This window comes from Phymastichus coffea, unplaced genomic scaffold (genome assembly GCF_024137745.1).
Source record: "Phymastichus coffea isolate CEN01 unplaced genomic scaffold, Cenicafe_Pcof_1.1 PCOF00205, whole genome shotgun sequence".
NCBI classification, from domain to species: domain Eukaryota; kingdom Metazoa; phylum Arthropoda; class Insecta; order Hymenoptera; family Eulophidae; genus Phymastichus; species Phymastichus coffea.
The window spans coordinates 52,144-65,105 of NW_026707016.1; the positions used below are offsets into that span (position 1 = coordinate 52,144).

Here is a 12,962-nt window from a genome sequence, read left to right on the forward strand (position 1 = left end):
GTGACACATTCGACAAGCGAGTGCCGTGGCTGTGCGACGTACGCGCGACTGGGGACTCTCTGAACGGCCCGCCGCGGCAGCTCCAACGACACACTCGGGGGATAAACGCTCTCGAACTGCTCTCCGCACACAGCAACGGACTGCGAGAGGGAGAGAGAGAGAGAGAGAGAGAGTCGAACACAAAATCCACGTGGTTCTTGCTTTCGCAAAACAAAGCATGACGTTTGCTTGAAAAGTTGTTGTCAGCACTGTTTCGTTCGTGCGCGCGCGATCGCAGAGGCTGCAGTGCTCGTTCGTTCGCGCGTGTTCACGTAGTTGTCCACAGTTTCATACTCACTTTGCGGACAGTGTTTTTAATACGGCCTCACCACGCGCTCCGACGAGTGGAATAGCCTCCTGCCCAGCTCCACGATTGTGGGTGCTGGCGGGTCACCATGGCTGGGCCTCGGTGCTGCTGGTGGTGGCACTGGCACGACTGCTGGTGCCGGCAGCCCCGTCGAGTTGGAAGGACATTGGGGACGAAAGTTATACGGGGCAAGTGTTGCGCCACCGCCACCTCCGCCACATCATCATCCAAGGGCGCCGCTTGTGTTTGCTCCTCAGGATATGAGACAGATACTGAAGGAGGAACCCGTGCCCAGAGCTTGGCCACAGCCGGCGATCGCCGACAATGGAACGTAAGTACATTTATTACGAGCGAAAGTCTGCGGTATTAGTCAAAAAATTTCGAGAGTCCGATGCGGAAAATCGTCCATAAACATAATAGTGTTCAGTGAAATTGTCGAAAGTATATACATCAGTGTCATCGCAAAAAGAACCTCGAGATAACGAGAGAGCACTTGTCACCTGTCCGTCGGATGCTTACTCTGAGCGTCAGAACACGTGCAAGTTCAAACTCAACCAAAACAAACCTCTTGGGATCCTATTAAGCGTTGGAAACATCAGAATTTCATTATCATCGTGTTAATAGCTCGTAATATACTTTAGGGAAAAATTTTAAGTGATCTCTAAAAAAAATGTTTCTCGCTGAAAATATAAATTCTTTAACGCGCTAAAAAATCTGGAGTCTCCCCCACTCACTGTTAAATATTGGATGACCTCCCTCTGTTGGTTATTCTGTCAAAACAATCGGTCGAATAAATAAATAAAATGAACCGTAACGAACGAGGCGGTGAATCCAGAAAAAAGGTAAAGCTTCGACAATTGAATGACGAAACTTGAAAACGAGCCAATAAAAGGTGAACGCGGGCTCTATTCGCGCAAAGTACAGTGGCAAATGGTCAAGTACACGTAAGAGTTTGATGCGCGCGTGACTCGGCCGACGAAGCAGCGTGCAGCTCGGCGTCGCGAGACGATAAAGCGAGAGTTTACTGGCGCGCGTATGTGTGTGCGAGCACAGTGAGTCCGTCAGCGCAGAAGAGAGCGAGAGAAAGAGGAGCAGCGAGAGAACTCGACTGTACGCTCGGCTAATCCGCGTACCGTATATACTCCGCACGAGCTAACTAACCGCCTCGTAGACGCGAGTTGCGCGGTTTCGCAAACTGATGCAATTTTAATCGCGGCGCCGCTTAAAGCCCTATCTGCTCCTTGAAAAATCATTTTGTTAGATGCGAATTAAAAGCCTTTTCCGTGCGCGTGCCCCCGACTATTTTTCTTTTTTTTTTTACTTAATCGTCTTCGCCTGAGCGTTTGAAAAGCACCAAATTCAGAAGGGTTGTTTGGTTTCGTGGCTACTAATTGGTCGTGTACAGTTCTTGAAAGCTTGTGTTTTATGGAAATGTAGAAATGGCCAATATATATGCTAATTTAATGATTATGTTATAGATGCCAATGGTTTTTCACGGATCTGCTTAAAAATACGATCTCAAATGAATAATCGAGTGAATCGTAGACACCTTGGAAAATTAGCAAGGACAAGCTCGCGCGAATATGAAACTCCGAGTGAAAGCGCGGCGCGATAAAGTAAACAATTTACTTTGACACGGAGTTTAAGGAGCCGGGTCTTTTGCTCGGCGCGAGCTTGCGAAAGCTTTCCGAAGCGTTTTAAAACTCTTGCCTGAGTTTCCGCAGCGAAGCTTTTAAAGCAGCCGTTAAGTACGAAAAAGCAAGAGAAGCGAAAGAGGAGATGCAAGCTATCCGTGCCGGCGGATCTAATACGTATTAGACTTTGACGGCGGTAAATCAAGACGGCGCGCAAGCGAGTGGATTATATTCGGATATATTACAAATTGCTCATTATCTGCGCGCGAAGCTGCGGCTCTACTGCTATGCGAACGTGGCCTATGAATCACGCCAGCCTACCACATAAATATAGACTGTGCATTAGCGCCCGTAACACCGGCGTCGTCCAAACGCCGGTCAGATTTATAGCGATTCTGCTCGACCGATTGCTTCGCTGTTGTCGTCGTCCGGAGGCCCGGCGAATGCGCTTTCTCTGCACTTACCGAGTCGATTGTTAGCACGCGCTCGCTGCGAGTTAACAGGAGATATCGCTCGAGATTTTTCGATTCTCCGCGTTTTACATATGTAAATTGACGTGCGCGGCCGCGCGGATCGCGACTTTCTTTCCGAGCGGGCACCCATAGCGCTTTATTCGCTGAAATTGGTCGTAAAGCTGTCGCGAAACCTCACGGCAACTGGAAATGAAAGCTATTGCGGCTGTTGCGCTCGACTTACTCACTTTCGAGTACTTTTGCTCATATCGTAAAGCTTATCGCGCCGCATCATCGTCGTTATCGTTCTACGACGAACGACACCAAGCGATTCCTCAATCGCGCGCAAAACGATATTGCGAGCTAAAATTAAAAGCTTAATAGGCTGTTTAATAAAAACCACTTTTATGCAGGCGCGCGCATAAAAGATAACGAAATGAAAAGCAGAGGGGGAAGAAAATACAACAGGCCGGTCGTCGGGCCGCCGTGCGAACATGGTTATCGAGCTTGCAAAACCCGTTGCACGTGGCAAATTGTGCGATAAACGCGAGAGGATCGCTGCCGCGTAATTATCACCTCGGTGTCGCGTTCTCTCTCTCTCTCTCTCTCTATACGCGCGTTTCGGTGCACAAACTGACAAACAAGCAACCAACGTCGAGCGGCGCGCTCTCGTCCTGCTAAACCGTTTCGCTGTTGGTAGCTATCATGCATGTGCAGTGCACATTCCATTTTACGTTCAATATTTATAAGGTTTCACTGGTTATATGAGAAGGAATTGAAATAAGCTTTTATTTTAGGTCCTTAATTATGATCAATTTAATTCAACTTTTTAAATTTTCGCTCAAGTCCCATTGACGCTTCTTATTTTCGAATTAAATGATATGCCCATTTTAACGGTTTTCAAAAATAAATTTCTACAACGGCTCGTTTTTCCGAATCTATCCGCAATTTCTAACAAATATTTAGCCTCTGGAAGTAGAAACTTGAAAAAAGATAAATACAGTGATAGAAAGTTTAATAAAACGCGCGAGCTTGCGATTTCGCGCGCACGAGCTCCGAAAAATAGGCGTTTAATCGAGCGAGCTCGTAGCAGTATCGGCAACTGTACTGTAGTAGCGGAAGGAAGGAAGGGGGATGGGGTTGGGGTACACGATTACTATTATTCGGAGTTCAATTGCCGGTGAAAACGGCTCGAAGCGCAATATTACGCGAATATTGGATAAGCGCGCTTGCAACCACTTTGGCTCTATACGTGCATGTACATACAGTTTCCCAATTAAACGCTGGCGTGTGCGTAAAATTTTCAGCGCCCAAAGAAAATTTCACGTCAATTATTTACTTCGCGCTTCGATGGCCCGTTTAATTACACGGAATTAATGATCTAATCGCGGTAATTAATCAAACGCAAGCGCACAAGCGAGCGAGAGAGTCGATCGTGTCACACGAATAGCTGTGCGCGGACTATGTTTGCGCGCGTGGATGTGTGTGTGAGAGAGAGAGAGAGAAGGTAGAGGTAGAGGAAGGCCGAAATAATCGGATGGCAAGAGTTATGGGGCGCGAACCGCTGGCCGGTTAATCAGCCACCGATAATTATCGACACCGACACTATATCAAATCCCTCCTCAGCCCAGAGAGTGAGAGAGAGAATTTTCCACCCTTCGGCTCTCGACGCGCGCGCTTGCTTACACCTCGTATGTCTCGCACTTTATTTTCGTCATATTTTTTTCATCGACGCTACCGCCACCACTTTATAGACAGGCTTTCGAGATATGTCTTAATACTTTTTTTTGCAAATTTTATAGCGCTGCGAGGAAAAAGATAGTTTGGCTTATTTATTGTAATCATTTGTGCTTCAATATTTTCATATTTTTCATTTTAATATCGCTAACAATTTCGAAAATATGAAAAAATCTTTTGTTTACTTGAATCAAGCTTTGTGATAGTCGATAGCTAAATTTAATAGACTCGTTTTAGTACAAGTAGCAAAAGCTAATTTTTTTTTAATGCACAGTCAACCGCTGAAAAATAACTTAATAAAACTATATTAATAAAAAAAAAATAGCCTTAATCAAGTCAGCGTAAAATGGATGATAAGCAGATCAGCAAACAGAAAAAAGAAATTCTGTGTTCAGTCGAATGAACTCAATAAACGTCAAAATCAAACAGACTAGCAATAAAAACGAAAAGAACGAGCAGACTCTCGCGCAAACAACAATTTATCAATTCAGCGAAAAAAAAGAGAAGAAAAAAGAGCGAACGAGTACGTGGCATGCTACACCCCTCTCGTTTGCTCGCGTGCACAATACGCAAATTGATCACCGCTAAGAGAAACATATCGACGTCGCAATAATCGATGTTTTCGCGAAAGAGGAGGAGGGGGGGGGGCAAGCTTATACGCGCATTTGGCCAGAGCCAACCTCGCCCACCCGTGACAAACGCGGCGCCGATAGCATCGTTTGTTCTCGCAAATGCGCTCGCAAAACTGCCGCTATTCATTTTCAGCTTCGCACGACGCGCCTTTTTTTTCTGTTTCAACTGCGCGCGGCGCCCACCGATAATCCGATTTTCAGCGTATGCATCTCCGATTGCTCCGGCCGCAATCGTTTTTCTCGTAAATAAACGACTGATTGGGTATGCTGCAATTCGTGGTGTGTTGCTTCTCTCTCTCTCTCTCTCTCTTTATTGTCGCACCGTAGTTGGGTGAGCTGACCTGAAAATTATATGATTGATGCTTTTGGAGGTTTTTGTTCCGAGTGCCAAGGGTATGTCTGTCGTGTAAATTTGCAAATATATCAGTGATACATTTTATTATAGAAATTCATGCATACAAAAAAAAACTCATACATACGTTGCTAATCTTATTTCTAGTTTGGCATTTGATAAGATTCTTGCAGTATACTTTGAAACAAATTTTGAAGATCAATCATTGATTAATCATAGATTAATGACAATATACGATTATTGAAAGACCATATTTAAAGCTTTTTATGTGATACAAAAATTATAATTATAACAAACCTTGGATTCCAAGTGATACTTTGATCTATCGCTCCGTATAGTAAAAAAACTACACTTCCAACCACCGCAATAAATTAACATAATAAAAGAATGTTCATTCTTAGAATACAGATTTATTTTGTTTTTCGTGCATTTAAAGTCACGAGGTGAAGCCGTAAACTGACTAAGCTAAAATCATGGAGATACCTCCAAAAAATTCACTGGCAATCGCACAAAAAGCCGAGTTTCCAAGAACACTCATCATCACGTCGGAGGGAGGAAGAAAAGGAAACGTACGAACCTTTCACGACTCGTCAAACGTGCGACTTTTCAAAAGGCGTGGCTATAACCGCCATCATGCTGGTGGCGGAAATGTCCCGTGGGTACGCTATTTTGACACTTTGAAAAATTGTTGCCAAATTGTTTCTCTAGCTATACGTATACCGTGTATGTATGCGCGCTCGTGTGCGCGCCGGTTACGATTCCCGATGTATCTTTGCGGTGGATCCGAAGATGAGCGATGGCTGGCCTCCAGAGATTTCCGACGAGATGCGCTTCCGCGTCTCCTGGTATTTTTCCGGGCGCTGAAAAACCTACTGCCACGATTTTCATCTTTTGTGTCTCATATGCTCATGCGGTAGGGCTAATTGTATACTTTTACGCTTGGTCATGCGTCGGACAATGTAGCTTAACATTTTTGTTCTCGATGGACAATTTCCGTATCGCGGAAAGAGAGGCTGTAAAATAAGTCCTAGCAATTTTCATGTGCCTATATTCTATTGGCACTCAAATTTCAATGAACATCTGGTGGGAGAAGGAAAAAGAAATTTTCGCAAATATATATACACGTACTTTGAAGAATAGGACGGGGGTGTTAAGGGTCAGTTCGGAAAGGGAGACTTTCCGTGCCATTACTCAAAGATGCCAGAGAAAGAGAGAGTCCGAGAGAGCGTCGGCATCGACCGTCTAATCTCAACACATGAGACCTTAATGGGATTTTAAGGCATCGCGAGAGCCACCTGCGTCCCATGCACTGACCCGTTTATCTTGCCTCATTTTGCACCTGATCTGAAGAAATCTTCGACGTTTCGGAATTCAGAAATCCATTTCCCTTACCGTATGTAATATACACACACACACACACACACACACACACACACACACACACACACACACGTACGGTTTTTGTTAAAAAGCTTTATTCAATTATATAAAATTCGAAGATTTTTAAAAACGCTAAACAAAATGCGCCATTTGTGATTTTTTCTTTTTGCAGAAATGCTATCGGGAGAGCTCACTTCGAGAAGCAGCCACCAAGCAATCTGAGGAAAAGCAACTTCTTCCACTTCGTTATCGCCCTCTACGATCGCTCGGGTCAGCCGATTGAAATCGAGCGAACAATGTTCGTCGGTTTCGTCGAGAAGGATCAGGTGAGTTTTAAATTGCCGCTTTCTACAATCATTTTCAACTGAAACTTTCGTTAATAGTTGTCCAGCTTATGTTCATATGGACTACTTATGTTGGCAATCCTATTTTTAATACCACCTGGACTCGTTTTCTTATTTTTTATTTTATAATAACAAATTATAAATATCAAAAATTCACAAAAAAATACTGAATATTCAAATATTCTTAAATCAATCCAACTTTTACATTCTCCATCTTCGTAGGCTGTAATTTCTGCCCTATTTATATGATTACTTCAAATTCCAAAGTTTAACGAATATCATCCAATATCAATTAAAATAGCCACGATATGATTTTAACAGTAATTACTAACAATAGTCAGCAACAAATTCCCGCACGTGTCGATGTTTACGAAACATTGGTTTGCATTTCCCCCTATGAGAGAGAGAGAGCGAGAGCGAGTCCTCGGCACCCCAAGTAATCCACTCGGTGTGCGCTCGTCGGGTCTCTCTCCGCTGTATAATTCACCGCAAGCCCGGACAGTTGCATCGCGAGCGTGGCCTCCCTATTAATTAGGGTCATGCACCACGGACATACATCACTTCCCTCTCCCCACCACGCTTCCCTCTTCTTGACCATTCTACGGAAGAGAGTAACATCGCGCAGCTCTCCGCCCCCTCACTCTCAGGCACATACCGGAGAGGGGAAAAAGCCGACAAATTTACATATTTTTGCAAGCGTCTCAATTATTCAAGCCAAAGCGCGAGTTTGCTGAAAACGCTTATCACGGCTGTAAACTCATATCCGTCGGCTTATAATCCGACGCGCTTACGCGCTTGTTGCTTCTTTTTGGTCGGTGCTATTTTCCGCCTCTTTTCTCCGCTCTGTCCGTCTCTCTATCTCTCTCTCACTCTCTCTTTTGACAGATGCATGAATGTTTGAGAGTATTGTTGTTTAATTCGAAGGGTATTTCGAGTATAACGATTCCGTACTGTCTCTCGTATAAATTTTCTCACCAATATTCAAAATCGCTTGAACTTTCAAGATTACCGATCATAAATTACAACATTATTTAATGTAATGTAGTAGCCAGCTATTATTTAATTTCTGTAATAAAGTCCAAATCCATTCGAAATCAAGCAGCAGCTCAGATAAGTTAGGCACTAAAGAGCCTCTACGCCGAAGAGAGCCAATCCAACACGCACATCGCAACGACGAGTTTCACGTGTCAGGAAAAAAATTGCTTCCCACTCGAAATGCATTACACCATGAGCGTGTACAGTCATATAGGGATGCAAGCTTGCGCGCGTGCATGCGACTCGTCAGCATAATTATGCACGCGATGCTCGCGCGTCGAGAAGGGGGAGGAGGCACATCAAGAAATTAATAATTAGACGCACGATGTATACATATGTCTCCGCAAGTCCCATTTGCCTCGTGTGTGTATGCATGCATAGTAAATGTAAATGTTCCCTAATTAATCAGAGAGCTTGATATAGCACGTCGCTTTTATTAGCTCGATAGGCGACGCGATTTGTCCCCCCGGCCCCTTACCTTGCCGTATAAGAGAGCAAAGTACTTAGCGAAAGGGAAAGGGATTAATTAATTGAGATGGAAGTTGTTGGCTACATTTTATTGGCTGAATTTTCTTTCATATTCTTTCGTTGTTTAAGAGCATTTCTAAAAGGATCGTTTTTCGTACTTTTGTTGCAGGAGTCCGAGGGTCAGAAGACCAACAACGGCATTCAGTATCGACTCCAGCTTCTGTACTCGAACGGTGAGTGATTACTGAAAAAATTCTGACTTGCACCTTGAAGCTCGTTTCGTAAATAGATATTCATAACCAATTTCGTAATCGATCATTTGACATTGTATAAAGGTTCTTTCAGTGTGCGGGGATTGTTACGCTTTGATTGCCATCTACTAGGCAAAATTAAGGGTTCGTCGCGGGAATTTCATCGCCGCTCATAATATTCAATGTGCATGCAATGAAAGCTCGCGCAAACAAAATATCAGCGAGGATCTAAATAGAAAGACGACACACTTGACCTACCGCAAAGCGCGAGCACAAAAGCCCGTCCTAAAAACCCGGCCCCCAAAGGAAAAAATCCAAGAGCGAGAGACAGAGAGAGAGAGAGAGAGAGAGAAAACGAGAACTCTCTTTCATGCGAGTGCGCCAGCTGGCTCGTCGTGCGAATCGATCGCGGAATGTCCCGCTTTGCGTCACACGTCGCGAGCCATCAACATTCCGCAAAGCGCACAGGCAGCGCCAGTCGGCTAAAAACTCCCGAGAATTTTCGGAATTGTCAAAGCGCACAACAGAGACATATTTGATCGAGTTTTTTTATTTCTTTTTTTCTTCTCGCTGTCGCACCTGTCATAATTTATTCCATCGGCGTAGTTTCGGGGTGGTGTCGCCGTGACTTTCCATTTTTGTAAATGAATTCTCGTCGTGAGTATCGCAAGAAATTGCCTTTCAACGAGTTCACTAAACGATTCCGCGATCAGCTCTAATTTGCTCTGATTAACTGCGGTCACTGCCGCAAGCTTGTTTTTTTTCTCTTTCTGTCAGCGCGACAGCAGAAAAAGCGCCTCTTTTAAATCTCACAAGCTTTAATAAGCGACGTTTACAAGCATTATTACGAAACTCGTATCGTCCGCTGTAGACACACACACACACACACGCACACACAAGAGCTAATTAATCGTCGAATTTTTATTCTAGACTTGCAACGTTTTCATTCGACTCGTCGTGTAATTGACTCAAATATAACTTGCGAAGAAGAGTAAAAAGCCATAATTATAAATAATAAGCGAGCCAGCGATTCATTGTATATATACTGCATCCACTCCATGTTGGGTTTCAAGTGTAAGCTTTTTGTTGTACGGGGCCGAGTCTCTTTTTTGCCAGTTCGGCGTGCTTCCCTGACCACCGCCGCCGTCGCCACGCGGATTCGAGCGAATGACAAAGTAGAGGCGAACGAACTGACGATAGAGACGTTTTTACCGATGCGTCGAGTAATGCGCTACTCTTTCAAAGCTATCAAACTGATTACCAAAGGAATTTTAATTTTTTGAGAAACCCTTATTCCAACGTGACGATCGATGGACATCGTTATATGTAGAATAATAACGAATCAATGAGAAAACCAGAGCAACAAACAAGCAAAAGCCCACGAGCGCGATATCACTAATTTCAAGTTGTAGCTCTGTAAAGCGAACTTGGACGTAAAATTCAATCTATACGGAAGAGAGGTACTGTGCCTGGCACCACCACAGACACCTCCGCGGTCACGCGGCTCGGCCGCAAAGGTAAACCCTTTAAGCCGCGACCATCAGCCTTCTCGAAGGTAATTTGTGCGCGAACTGGGAGAGCGCAATATCATAATCCGTAGCCCTGTATAAGCCTCTGCGGTTCGCTGAAACTTGCGCGATACAAGTTCTCGACTTTGCTGCTACTGCACTATTAAGTCTTTCCACCTGGATTACGATGGACTTTGTCCATTCTGAAACTTGGGATATGTGTAGACTGATTTATCGAGGTGAGAATTCCAGCTGTACGAAGGATAAAATTCATTAATTTACTATAATATGATTGTCAGAAACTTTTGGTCGTGTTATGAAATTTCGAGCGCGCCATTCGTGGTCGACTATTTCAAAAATGAGCACAGCGAACCCAAACGTATATAGGCTCGGCGCCAACAAAGTATGTATAAATGTCACTAATTGCTCAAACGACTCTCTCCTTCTCTCTCTCTCTCTCTCTCTCTCTCTCTCTCTCTCTCTTTCTAACTCGTTTTTCTTTGCCGCGCCTCGTGACAGAGAGGAAAAAAAAGTTGACCAACGGAATCGCAGATATTTTAATTATCTCTCCTTCAGGCTTGTAAAAAGATTGCGCCGGACAATTAGGGCTGGACAAAAATCGGCAAAAGGCACGATAAATTAACACTCGTGCGGTCGCGCGTGTGCTGCTGCGGATTTCCGCAGCGCGAACTTATAATGCCTTAAAGAGTCAAAAGGAGTGCAGCAAAGCGTATATAAAAAGACGGCGGCGGGAAGATCGGGTCGGTCGGTTGCTGCCGCTGGGTTTTTTAATATGCAGCTTTTTGCTCGAGAGAGTTTATCTCAGAGAGAAGTCGCCGCTACCGCCGCCGTGGAGAGGTTTTTGGGTCGCTCAGCGTGGTATCGTTTTGGCGATGAATGCCGTCCCGCAAACGAGTATAGTGTTGGTTCTCTGATTGACCGTATATGAGTTACTTGAGTTTTTTATTTGCGCGTGCCGTGCGTTTCTTCCGGACGACGCGCCACTGTGAGAGCAAGTTTCACCTCTACAATTTTATAGCTAAGTTATTGGCATGCGCTTGTCTGCCGCTCGTATATATAAGCTGAATACTTAGCTTACAGTTCACTGTGCGCAAACATTACGCGCACCATTTCCAAACAAATAGTCCTGCTACTAAAAAATGTTACACAAATCAAGATGATTTAACTCGAATAGAACATGTCATCTGGATAATTAATTGAAATTTGTTGTTTGTCATTTTTCAGGTGTGAGACAAGAGCAGGATATATTCGTCAGACTGATCGACTCCGTCACGAAACAGGTAATCTTCCAAATTAACTATTATAATATCCATTCGCGCGCGCATAAAGTGTAAAGTGACGCAAGCTTTTATATATCCCGAGGAAAAACACTCAGGATAATAACGATACTTGACGAACAAAAGGAAGTAGATGGGGTATACAAATATCAAACGTCATCCATCAACTCCGTGTTACGCGAAAATTAATTTATACACGTAAACAACATCAGCATCCACGCGGAGGATCGACCATCGCTACGCTGCGGTACCTCTTTTCGCGTGTATGTATGACATTAAAGGGCGCATGCGCGAAAAGCCCTCCGGCTGTTTCGACGCTGTGTGTGACGCCGTTATCGTTGCCGCTACAAGCGTTTAATTTTCCGGGAGGTTGATTTCCAACCCTACGCGCACGAGAGACCCCCCCCCCTCCCTCCCTCGCGCTCGCTCTATACGTTATCTGCGCGCCACGTGGCGAATCTACCCTGTCTGTTGTACTCTCTCTCTCTTTCTCTCTCTCTCGTGCTGCGATGCAAGCTTGACTCTTTTTACAGACCTGTGCGAGCTTTCCTCTCTCACTCTTTTTTTTGTTCTTTTTTTGTTATTTATTCTTCGTATTTTGAAGTACAAGCTGGATGAAGTTTTAGTTTTTTAAGATAATTGAGTTATGTATGTTCTACCAGAAATTTTTAAAGATTTGTTCGGTTTGATTTTATTTTTGCTGCACTGAAAGAAAAAGTTGAAATCTGTTTTATTCCTTTTAGTTAAAGCAAACAACGTCGGTGTTTTGAGATAATCCAAGGCTTAAAGCATAAATAAAAAATAATCTGAACAAATAATACGCTGAGTAACGGAAACATCAAACTTTTCACCCACAGATAATCTTCAAAAAAGAGCCACCTGCGAATATCTGACACATTCTTGCGGCTTTTTAAAATCATGAGTTCCCCATTAACATACATAAATCAACCGCCGAATCTCCATATTATACACATTCCGAAGAAAAAAAAGCATATCGAGATGTATACTTAATTTGTTTATCAACGTGAACGTCACAATCTCGACATTATCTGTAGTCTGGCGTTCTCCCACGATTTTCAAGCGGCACGCGCCAAAAAGGGAGTGAGAGAGCCCAGAGATATATATCGGCCTAAGAAGGATCATAACCTTCGAGCAAACGCAAATACACGCGTTGATCGCGAAGCCACGATAACCGTGTGGTACGAGTGAGGAGGGGAACGAGACGAGTCACCTTTTTGTGTGTGTGTGTGTGTGTGTGTGTGTGTGTGCGCTGTGTGCCGCGGGCACTTCGCATTAGCACCTACTACAATGCACCGTGTGCACTCTGTATTTTCAGCGATATGAATCTCTAACACAATGTTTTAGCCGTTTTTGTCTGTTATTTGTTTGAAAGAGAGAAAACTTGGTAGTGAGACGAATTAAGGTTTCAAGTTTAATTTTTGAAAAATTCATATCGGGAAATAAATCAAATTTTTAATTATAAATATTTTAAGTCATTTCGAAATTCTCCCATAAATATGTGTAA

At 43.8% G+C, this 12,962-nt stretch overlaps 1 protein-coding gene across 3 annotated transcripts in view; it reads left to right on the plus strand.

Annotated features, from left to right (window-relative positions):
- LOC131673920 (transcription factor collier) overlaps window positions 1-12,962 on the plus strand; it is a 59,122-nt gene continuing 46,160 nt past the window's right edge. For all 3 annotated transcript variants that reach the window (XM_058952313.1, XM_058952312.1, XM_058952311.1), the window contains exons 1-4: window positions 1-677; window positions 6,706-6,859; window positions 8,550-8,613; window positions 11,385-11,440. In XM_058952313.1, the coding sequence (XP_058808296.1) occupies window positions 607-677; window positions 6,706-6,859; window positions 8,550-8,613; window positions 11,385-11,440 (345 nt within the window). In that variant the 5' untranslated portion in view covers window positions 1-606. The remainder of the gene's footprint in view (window positions 678-6,705; window positions 6,860-8,549; window positions 8,614-11,384; window positions 11,441-12,962) is intronic.